The sequence below is a fragment of the Calliphora vicina genome, chromosome 1 (assembly GCF_958450345.1).
Source record: "Calliphora vicina chromosome 1, idCalVici1.1, whole genome shotgun sequence".
Lineage (NCBI taxonomy): Eukaryota > Metazoa > Arthropoda > Insecta > Diptera > Calliphoridae > Calliphora > Calliphora vicina.
This window is the reverse complement of record NC_088780.1, coordinates 77,655,457-77,667,482: the sequence shown is the minus strand read 5'-3', so window position 1 is coordinate 77,667,482 and position 12,026 is coordinate 77,655,457. Positions and strand designations below refer to the sequence as shown.

Genomic DNA, 12,026 nt, shown 5'->3' with positions numbered 1-12,026 from the left:
ACGTTCCGCCAAAATCGGAAGGGTATACGAGGGTAGAATCGGGTTCTCCCCATACAATTGAATTATTAATTTTCCTATATCTATAGAACTACATCAGTGAGACACACTAAATTTATGCATGTTATTAATAAAAAATCTACCATATTGTTTTAAGATGTTCTCATTATATTAACTAGTAATGGGAGGTTGAATAATAGAGATCTTTCCCAACTCCTGCCACTAAAAGACTTGCAAAGTTTAAATGCACTGCTTTGAAATTTATACAACACAATATTTGAAATGAGATAATATAAAAACTACAGATCTGAACGTGAGTGATAACTGGCTCCCGATATAAAACTTTAAAATTCTCATGATCGCGATCACTAACATGATTTTTTTATTAAGCTAAATTGCCTGCTATCGGATTACTTCGTATTAACCACAAGAAAAAACTTTTAAACAAGCATATTCAAGCGTGAGTGCATGAGAGTTAAATTGTTAAAATTCCGCGTGTTATTCATTCACGATTATAAAATCAATGGATGTAAAACTAAACTGAAATAAAGAAAAGTAATTGGTAAAAATTTATTATTGTTTATCTCATTATAATACAAGAATATAGCCACGTCCAGGCCTGACTCACACGTGACTCTCGTATTATTAATCACAACACTTGGACATCTCTTATAAAACAAAAAAACAATGACAATAACAACAACAACGACAGCAATAAAACGTTTATCAGAATCGCAAAGTGCTTTTTGATGGTAGACTTAAAGGGTGAAGCGTTTACTAATTTACATATAACTTATGAGGCGCAGCGATGCGCAACCCAATTTTTCCTGAAACAACGCTTAAATGTCCAGGCTTTTAAGTTATATTAAATTCTCTGCCCAGCTGAGCCCAGCAAATAACTTTATGTCCATTTGAACTGACAAAATCCATTTTTTTTGCACTTCCAATATAAAAACTAATATCAAAGCCACTTCCACAAATAATTCAAATTTAAATTTAACCAAAACATATCAATAAATACCTGAACTTGATGGTTGCATAATTAGATTTGTTAATTTTTTTAAATTACCTATCACAAATAGTATTTATTTGCGCAATTTTGTATTTTTTTTTTATCAATTTTTTAGGTTTTTTTCTCACAATATGTAATTTCAACACGTGACTATAAAAATACCTTTTAATATTTCACATTAATTTTTTGCCTGCTGATGTAGAATTTTGTGCTCTTTAAGCTGGCACTTTCAGTTTTCACGATACTTGAAATTTGTTTTTTCAATTAATCCGCAAAATTAGTATGTTTGGCCCCTCTGTGCGACGTTGGGTTTCACCTCTTAAGAACTCTAAATTGTCTAATTGGTTAAGAGTTTGCATCATTTTTAAATAATTTAATTTAATTTTTTCCCACACAAAACTTTTATATGTTTATTTACAAATTTACTTTGACACAAAACAGCAATTGATTAAAGACTTAGCAAGTCTTTGATCGCTCGTTAACATGCGGATAAGAAATACATTATAAATAACTTGTATGTTAAATCCATGCTAAATTTTGGTTATAAATACGGCTGATAATCTATAAGATATGAGGAAAAAAACAGGACAACCTCGATTTTTGACCTATTTTTGACCTATGGATTACAAAGCCATTAATATAGACAATATGGATATCTAATGATAGATATTTCAAGGACCATTGCAAAAGTCCTTGAAATCGGAAAAATATTTTTTAATCCGTTTTTTTTTTCAACAAAAGTTTTTTTCCCGCTAAATATTAAAAACAAAATGGAAAAAAAAATTTCCAAAAAATTAAAAAACTAAAAAAAAAATAAATTTTGTTTACCTAAAAATATTTAAATATTTATTTTGAAGTATAATTTGGTGAAGGGTTTATAAGATTCGGCGCAGCCTAATATAGCTCTCTTACATGTTTTTTTTATTCAAATTATGATATTTTGAATTTTAAATGTTTTATTGCTATTGATTTATGAATTATCTTTGTTTTATACAATAATAAAAACTTATTACCTTTGTTTTTTTTTGCGTAAATAAATGTAAATATACACGAATTAAAACGGAGCGGATTTAAAACATGTCTGTTTTCACGATACTTGAAATTTGTTTTTTCAATTAATCCGCAAAATTAGTATGTTTGGCCCCTCTGTGCGACGTTGGGTTTCACCTCTTAAGAACTCTAAATTGTCTAATTGGTTAAGAGTTTGCATCATTTTTAAATAATTTAATTTAATTTTTTCCCACACAAAACTTTTATATGTTTATTTACAAATTTACTTTGACACAAAACAGCAATTGATTAAAGACTTAGCAAGTCTTTGATCGCTCGTTAACATGCGGATAAGAAATACATTATAAATAACTTGTATGTTAAATCCATGCTAAATTTTGGTTATAAATACGGCTGATAATCTATAAGATATGAGGAAAAAAACAGGACAACCTCGATTTTTGACCTATTTTTGACCTATGGATTACAAAGCCATTAATATAGACAATATGGATATCTAATGATAGATATTTCAAGGACCATTGCAAAAGTCCTTGAAATCGGAAAAATATTTTTTAATCCGTTTTTTTTTTCAACAAAAGTTTTTTTCCCGCTAAATATTAAAAACAAAATGGAAAAAAAATTTCCAAAAAATTAAAAAACTAAAAAAAAATAAATTTTGTTTACCTAAAAATATTTAAATATTTATTTTGAAGTATAATTTGGTGAAGGGTTTATAAGATTCGGCGCAGCCTAATATAGCTCTCTTACATGTTTTTTTTATTCAAATTATGATATTTTGAATTTTAAATGTTTTATTGCTATTGATTTATGAATTATCTTTGTTTTATACAATAATAAAAACTTATTACCTTTGTTTTTTTTTGCGTAAATAAATGTAAATATACACGAATTAAAACGGAGCGGATTTAAAACACGTCTGTCTCTCCTGAGATTTACAATACACTCTTTCAAGAGTATGAAATGCTTTAATGTTTATGGATATTTTATTATGTATATTAAATGATATTTTTTTAAGTTTCAGATTTCCTTGATTCATCTTAAAATATTGGCTATTATGCAGACATTTTTGAACTAACGTTCAAATATAATGCAATTTATTATATCATAAAATGTAAAAAATCAAAAATTTCCGTCATATTTATATATTTATGAACAAAAAAGAGCCATGTTCAATTAACAATTTTTTATTTATTACAAAAATCATTCCAATTATTAAATTAAATTTTATTAAATTTGTCTTCAATTTAAATCTATTATAGATTATTTATCTATTTTTTTTTATAATTTTAATCTATTTTCAATTAATTTTGTAAATGATGAATGAATAAAAAACATTTTTCTGAGTTTCTGTTATTTATTAACTTCAAAATTAATTCAATTTAAATAAAAGCTTCTGATGGATTTATGGAATGAAAGGCTGATTAAGATTTTAATGAATTAATTACTTCGGAGCTCTGAAATTTTGGATATAATATTCCTAATTTACGTTATCATTATATATTTCGGGAATACCCGGGTACCCGAGAATGTAAAAAAAAAATTTCTTCAAATCAAAATATCCTCCCTTGATGATTTTAATTATGGCAATAATAAAAATGATATTTGTTGTTGCATTACTTACCTCTACCCAAAGCGGTTCCACTGCCTTCGGACATCTTTCATAAATTCCTATACCGTGAGAAAAGTCTATTACTTCATCATCTGTACCATGAATGACCAAAACAGGTGATTTCACTTTAGAAACCTTATCAATACTGTCAATAAAATAAAAAAATATTAAAAATTATATGGGAAAATATAAAATATAATAATATATATGTATACAAAATTTTGGATATGCAATATTAAATTAAATTGAAGAAAAGTGTTCTTGTTATTGTGTGAAAGTTTGCATTTTCGCAAGGGTAAAAAATGGTGACGTGAATTAGTTGAAAGTATAGTCGGCACGACCATATATCAACAAAAACTTTTTCTTTAGAAATTTAAATTTATTTTCGAAATTAAATTATAAAATTACATCGACTTTAAATATCGGCTAAGCCATAATTTCAGAAATAATACCCATAATGGACCGATAGTCAACAAATGTCTGTGCATAAAAAACTTATTTGAATTTTATAGTAGATAACTTGTAGCTATGCGATTAGAGAAAATATTGTATAAAGTTGGAATTTACATATAAAATAGGTCTATTTCGGAAGGCTCTGGACCACGCAATAATACGAATTTTGATATTATTTTGCTTTTATAATACTTCCAGAAATGTTATCTTTAAATATAAACACGATTTTTATGTTTTTCTTATTTTCTGTATAATTTAAAATTAATGTAAGTACAGTTTTCCAAAAACAAATCGCGAAAAAACAACTTTTTTATATTTTTTAAGTTTGAATGAATATAACTTTTGACTCAATAGAGGTTTTTCAACAATTCATTATTACTAATACATATTAATAAATTTGTTGGTAATTCAAAAACAAATATTTCAAGAAAAGCGGGAAAGAAGTGAATCCGTTATTAGCAAAAAAGCAGACCAAGGTAGGTAAATAAACTACATTTTTGTAGATCTCGTCTAGTAGATTCCGATATATAAAAATCTTATCAATCGGATCGCTAACAAAAATTTGGCATCATTTTTAATTTTTGATATATCCGAGGTGCCCCACTTTGGGGCATTGTGGGTCGGCCCCCCTTGGTGTTATAAGCTAAATTCAAAACTTAAACTTATCAACACCTCCTCTAAGCCATGTGAAATTTATTAAAATTGGGCTATTCGTTTAGAAGTTAAAGATTTATTTCCAATTTTTTTAATTCCCCCTCTGTGCGTTGCACAGTTCACAGAGGGATGGCTTCGTACATTTTTGTGCAAAAATTATAAGGAGTGGTCGTAGAGCATTGAAATTTGGCACCAAGAATTATATGGACTAAATTAAGAAAAAATAATTTTTTTCAAAATCGTCCAAGCGCAACGCCCACTGCGCAGTGGAATTAAAAAAAGTGGAAATAAATCTGTAACTTATAAACGAATAGCCCTATTTTAATAAATTTCACATGGCTATAGAGGAGGTGTTGATAAATCTATTTTTTCGCATACAATTTTTCCTATCCGAGCAAAAGTCTAGAAATTTGGTACATACGTTTTCTGAAACAAAAGAAGAAAGGAACGCTTGCTGAGTTTCAATAAAATCGGTCATGCCCACCGCCCATGAAACCCATACATAGATACCAATTTTTTTTTTTTTGATTCGGGCATATCTTCATAACGGTTTATGATATCCCCATAATTTTGTATGTGTGTGAATATTTATCTGCCGAGTTAAATACGTTTTTGAAAAAATATCGCATGCGATAAAAAGGTACTCAAAATATTAAATAGGCATATTTAAATAAAATTTTAAGACTTCTAATAACATTTTACGAAAAAATACATTACTTACAGTAAATTTATACCTTCTATAAACATTTTGTTGATAATTTCCTTGTAAAAAAATATATTCGAGCTTCTCTGAGGGATCTAGACACTGTGACCAAATCCTACTACCTCAAGGAATAAAACCTAGTGGGGAAGTTAATGAATAGTGCGTTTAAACTACATTAACGGTTTTCCCAATTGTGTTTGTGAAAAATTATATTCATGGTAGAAAACATGAAATAGTACAAAATCCTTATATATGAGTTCTTTGAGGGATGAGAAATTTTTACTGCCATATTTTCAAGCACGAATATAATTTTTTACAAAAAAAAATATGAACAAAATGTTTACAGAAATTATAAATTTACTGTAAGTAATGTATTTTTTCGTAAAATCTTATTAAAAGTCTTAAAATTTTACGCAAATATGCCTATTTAATATTTTGAGTACTTTTTTATAGCATGCGATATTTTTTCAAAAACGTATTTATATTTTATTTTTATTTCATTTATTTGTAATTAGGGTAGCCAGCCGGGCTGGGCTTGGCTGGATTGTCCAGCTTTTTTGAATTTGTCCAGCTAAATAGAAATTTTCGACAATAATATCTATAAATGAAAATTTACTTACTCTTATGCAAAAAAGTGCATGTATTAGCACATTTCTTGGCACCAAAGTTAACACCATTTTGAAAAAATTTTTCCCTAATGAACCTAAAACGTTTAAGACGGAATTAGAAATTTTTTTAAAAACAGCGGTTAGCTATTAAGAAAATCGTTACGACTTTGGTGATGACTCCTCTTTTTTAAAAAATAGCATTTTTTTATATTTATTATTTACTTTAAATTATTATTATTATTTATTTATTTAGTAGTATTTTAAATACTTTATCTTATAACTATATAACATTTGATTCAATTGTGTATTTCACAAAAAATACACAATTTCTTTTAAATATGTATATTAATGTTTCGTTCATTTTTTACATCACTTGGTAATAAGTTGAATAACTGTAATCCTTTGTGGAATAGGCATCTTTTCATGGCATTATTAGTGGCTTTATGTATCCTAAAATCGTTGGCATTTCGCAGATTGTATGGTTGTACTTCGTTGACATATGTTAGTTGCTCTGTTAAATATCCTGGAGCACTTCCTATCTTCATTTTATATATAAAAGTTAATGTATTTAGTTGGAGCCTTTGTCTGATGTTTAGCCATTTTAGTGTTTCTAGCATAAATTGAATTGGTGTAAACCTATTGCATTTAATTATAGCTCTCATAGCTTTATTTTGTAGTTTCTGCAGTCTCTCTATTTGTGTAATTGTGCAGCATGTGTATAAGATTGTTGAACCGAATTCAAAATGTGGTTTGATTATTATATTATATATATTTATAGCAGTTATTGTCGAGATTTTGCTTCTTATTCTCCTAAAAAAAACCAATCTTTTTTCCAATCTTTTTGCAAATATATTCTATATGATCTTTTCAGTTCATGTTTTTATCTATTACTAGCTGTCCCGTCAAACGTTGTTCTGCCATACCTCACACAAAGTTTCCCACTATAATAGTACTCCTGATATGCAATAATAAATTTGTATTTCGTATGGGAGGTGCCACGCCCATTGTACCTATATAGGTCAATTGTGAATCTAAATCATCCAGGGACCCACTCAAACACGCACAACAAATTTCATCGAAATCGGCCCAGCCGTTAAGGAGGAGTTCAGTTACTAACACACGTACAGAAGAATTATATATATAAAGATAAAACCTAAGTATTTTATCTTATCCACTTTCTCTATTATTTTATCATTAATTTTAAAAATTGTATTACTGTTCATGTTTATTTCCATTATTTTGTCTTATTTTCGTTTTATTATTGGTGTTACCATTGATGTTTTCCAACTTTCTGGAAAAATTCCTGTATCCAAAAAGTACCATTGATTATCACTTTTGAATTTGCACTCACTAAACCATAACCCGTCAAGTTTGAATTTTAAATTTGTATATCCTTTCCTATATTATCAACTAATTTTGTTTCTATATTATAGTAAATTCAAAAAAGTACCTATGAGAACAAAGAAAAAGTACCCAGAAATATGGCCTTGAATTTTCACTCACTTGGGACCATAGACGCCTAATTTCATATTTCTATGTCCATTACTGCAGAAAATTCAAAAAGTACCATTAGAATATATAAAAAGTACCAAAAAGCCCCCACTTGTGGTTTCCCACTCACTCCCATATAAGCTTAATTTCATGGTTTTAGGTTAATTGGTGAAGAAATTACAAAAAGTACCATTCGAATAAAGAAAAAGTACCAAAAAGTCTATCTCTAGAATTCTAACTGACTTAGGACCGAGTATGCTTAATTTCATGTTTCTAAGTCCATTGTTATACAAAATTAAAAAAAGTACCATTATAATAAAGAAAAAGTACCATTAAGTATCCGCTTGAATTTTTACTCATATAGGACCATATACGCTTAATTTCATGTTTCTAGGTCCATTATTATAGAAAATTCAAAAAGTACCATTATAATATAGAAAAAGTACCAAAAAGCAGACACTTGTGGATTCTCACCCACTCTGGCCCATGTAAGCTTTATTTCATGTTTCTTGGTTCATTGGAGAAGAAAATACAAAAAGTACCATTCGATTAAAGAAAAAGTACCAAAAAGTCTACCCCTAAAATTCACACTCACTTAGGACCATATATGCTTCATTTCATGTTTCTAAGTCCATTGTCATATAAAATTCAAAAAGTACCATTAGATGAATAAAAAAGTACCTATAGTTCAGTTCTCACATTTTGGTACCTAAATATTGTACCCTATTCCTAACACAAACTTCACTCAGATACATATCAGCTAACTTTAATGTCGATAAGTGAAATAATTTAAAATATTAAAAAAAAGTACGATTAGGAGAAAACTACCAATTTCCCTTTTCTTCCTTGAAACAATCAAGTTCGAACTTTAAAAATATTCCATTTTGCCAAAATTGTTTATGCTACAGACATGTCTCAAAATATTAAAATCTGTGTTAATGTGTTTTAAAAAAAATACCAAACTGTTTACTCGGATTTGGCCCAATATACACCTTGGCACTCGAGTTCCAAATAACACCCTGTTAGTTAATTTTTGTACGAATCCAGGAACCAATGTTAAAAAATTATCAAAATTGGCTTAATAATTTCAATAAAATGTATTTTCCTGATTTTATCCCCTTTTTGGTACCTTTTTTATCCCCATTACTTTGGTAAAATTTAATTCAAATAAATTTCTGTATCGTGGTGCGAGCTCATAATAAAATATTCGTATGTCTACATATGTCAAATTATAGAAAAACATATTTTGTGAAAAAGTACCAAAAATAAACACAATTTTTATCCCTTAAGGGTTCGAATTTCCAAAAAGTACCAAACTTATATTTTTATTTTTTGTTAATTAAAGAATACGATTTAAAATTTGTTTCTATGTTTATTGGTTTAAAAGATACATAGGGTGCAAAAAAAGTACCAAAATACAGTTTTTACCCGTTTTCTCCCCTAGAAGTTTCGAATTTCCAAAAAGTACGAAACACCTGTCAGCTTATTTTTTAAATGGAGTAACATGCTATTTTAAGTTCTTTTGTATCTTTATTAAAATCCCTTCTTAGTGGATCGGTTTGGGGAGGAAGGAACCCACAGTTAAAATTTCGTGATTCTAGCTTCAGCCGTTTGGGCTGCGCGATGATGAATCAGTCAGTCATTCAGTCAGTCAGTAACGTTACTCTTTTATATATGGGGCATTTCATGTCAAGTGAACCAACTTTTGAAATCGATGTCTTCCGATCGGGATGAAATTTGCACCAAGGTTAGCTCTATTGGATAGTAACTCAGACACAATTTTTCAACAACATCGGTCGAGAACTCTCTGAGTTATAGGGGGTAAAATTTTGACAATTTGGTCAAACAGGGGTTTTTTCTTATCCATGTAACTTATTACCTATTGTTCTTAGCAAAATGTGTCCCAAATAGTATAGATAGCTATTTCTTCGATCTTTCGAAAAAAAATATTTAAAAAAAAAAATAAAAAATTTTTAATATTTTTTTTCCGAAATCAAAAACTTTTTTGACTTTTTTTTAAAATATGCCCTTTTTTTTTTTTTTTTTTTTTTCTTAAAATAAAGTTTAAATATTTTCCTTGAACACCTACTTGGTCGCTTAGTGGGATGCGAGTGGGATATCTATCAAAATAAATATTTTGTAACTCAAAACAAGCTATTTTTGAATTTTTTTGCAAAATCAAAAACTTTGTTGACTTTTTTTTTTCAAAATGGACCCTTTTTTAATCTTTTTTTTTAGGTCAAACAAAAGCTTAGATATTATCCTTGAAGACCCTTTTGGTCGCTTAGTGGGATGCGAGTGGGATATCTATCAAAATAAATATTTTTTAACTCAAGACTTACAATTTTTGACTTTTTTTTTTTGCAAATACGATTTTTTTCCAAATGGGCCCTTTTTTAAAATTTTTTTTGTAGTCAAAAGAAAGCTTAGGTCCATTCCTTTAAGATATTTTTAGTCCCTTAGTGGGATGCGAGTGGGATATCTATCAAAATAAATATTTTGTAACGCAAGACATAAAATTTTTTAATTTTTTTTTGCAAAATCAAAATTTTTTTCTAATATGGGCCCTTTTTTAAATTTTTTTTTTGCTCAAAAGAAAGCCTAGGTCCATTCCTTTAAGATATTTTTAGTCCCTTAGTGGGATGCGAGTGGGATATCTATCAAAATAAATATTTTGTAACAATTTTTTAATTTTTTTTTGCAAAATCGAAATTTTTTTCCAATATGGGACTTTTTTTTAAAAATTTTTTTTTGCTCAAAAGAAAGCTTAGGTCTTTTCCTTTAAGACCTATTTTGTCACTTAGGAAGATGTGAGTAGGATATCTATTAAAATAAAAATGTTGTAACTCAAGACATTCAATTATTGACTTTTTTTTTGCAAATTCGAATTTTTTTTCAAAATGGGCCCTTTTTTAAAAATTTTTTTTTAGTCAAAAGAAAGCTTAGGTCCATTCCTTTAAGATATTTTAGGTCCCTTAGTGGGATACGAGTGGGATATCTATCAAAATAAATATTTTGTAACTCAAGATATACAATTTTTGATTTTTTGGCAAAATCAAAAACTTTTTTGACTTTTTTTTAAAATGGGCCCTTTTTGTAATTTTTTTTTTGCTATAAAGAAAGCTTAGGCCTATTCCTTTAAGATGGTTTTGATCGCTTAGTGGGATGCGAGTGGGATATATATCAAAATAAATGTTTTGTAACTCAAGACATACAATTTTTGTGTTAAAACATTTATTTTGATAGATATCCCACTCGCATCCCACTAAGGGACTAAAAATATCTTAAAGGAATGGACCTAGGCTTTCTTTTGAGCAAAAAAAAAATTTAAAAAAGGGCCCATATTAGAAAAAAATTTTGATTTTGCAAAAAAAAATTAAAAAATTTTATGTCTTGCGTTACAAAATATTTATTTTGATAGATATCCCACTCGCATCCCACTAAGGGACTAAAAATATCTTAAAGGAATGGACCTAAGCTTTCTTTTGACTACAAAAAAGGGCCCATTTGGAAAAAAAATCGTATTTGCAAAAAAAAAAGTCAAAAATTGTAAGTCTTGAGTTAAAAAATATTTATTTTGATAGATATCCCACTCGCATCCCACTAAGCGACCAAAAGGGTCTTCAAGGATAATATCTAAGCTTTTGTTTGACCTAAAAAAAAAGATTAAAAAAGGGTCCATTTTGAAAAAAAAAAGTCAACAAAGTTTTTGATTTTGCAAAAAAAGTCAAAAATAGCTTGTTTTGAGTTACAAAATATTTATTTTGATAGATATCCCACTCGCATCCCACTAAGCGACCAAGTAGGTGTTCAAGGAAAATATCTAAACTTTATTTTAAGAAAAAAAAAAAAAAAAAGGGCATATTTTAAAAAAAAGTCAAAAAAGTTTTTGATTTCGGAAAAAAAATATTAAAAATTTTTTATTTTTTTTTTTAAATATTTTTTTTCGAAAGATCGAAGAAATAGCTATCTTACTATTTGGGACACATTTTGCTAAGAACAATAGGTAATAAGTTACATGGATAATTTTACCCCCTATAACTCAGAGAGTTCTCGACCGATGTTGTTGAAAAATTGTGTCTGAGTTACTATCCAATAGAACTAACATTGGTGCAAATTTCATCGCGATCGGAAGACATCGATTTCAAAAGTTGGTTCACTTGACATGAAATGCCCCATATATAGATTATTAAATATCACAGATTGTATCACAGATCGGTTTTTCCTTAGGACTAAGTCTTTAATGTTTTTCCACATTTCTTTTTGATCTTTGGTTTTGCTTATATGCCTGTTAATATATGTATTTTTTTCATTTTCAAGCTTTATTTTATATATGGGGCATTTCACGTCAAGTGAACCAACTTTTGAAATCGATGTCTTCCGATCGCGATGAAATTTGCACCAATGTTAGTTCTATTGGATAGTAATTCGGACACCATTTTTCAACAAGATCGGTCAAGAACTCTCTGAGTTATAGGAGGTCAA

At 28.3% G+C, this 12,026-nt stretch overlaps 1 protein-coding gene across 1 annotated transcript in view; it reads right to left on the bottom strand.

Moving 5' to 3' along the window:
* LOC135963217 (alpha/beta hydrolase domain-containing protein 17B-like) overlaps nt 1-12,026 on the bottom strand; it is a 149,528-nt gene that overhangs the window by 88,863 nt on the left and 48,639 nt on the right. The window contains exon 3 of the mRNA XM_065514984.1: nt 3,645-3,777. Within this exon, the coding sequence (XP_065371056.1) occupies nt 3,645-3,777 (133 nt within the window). The remainder of the gene's footprint in view (nt 1-3,644; nt 3,778-12,026) is intronic.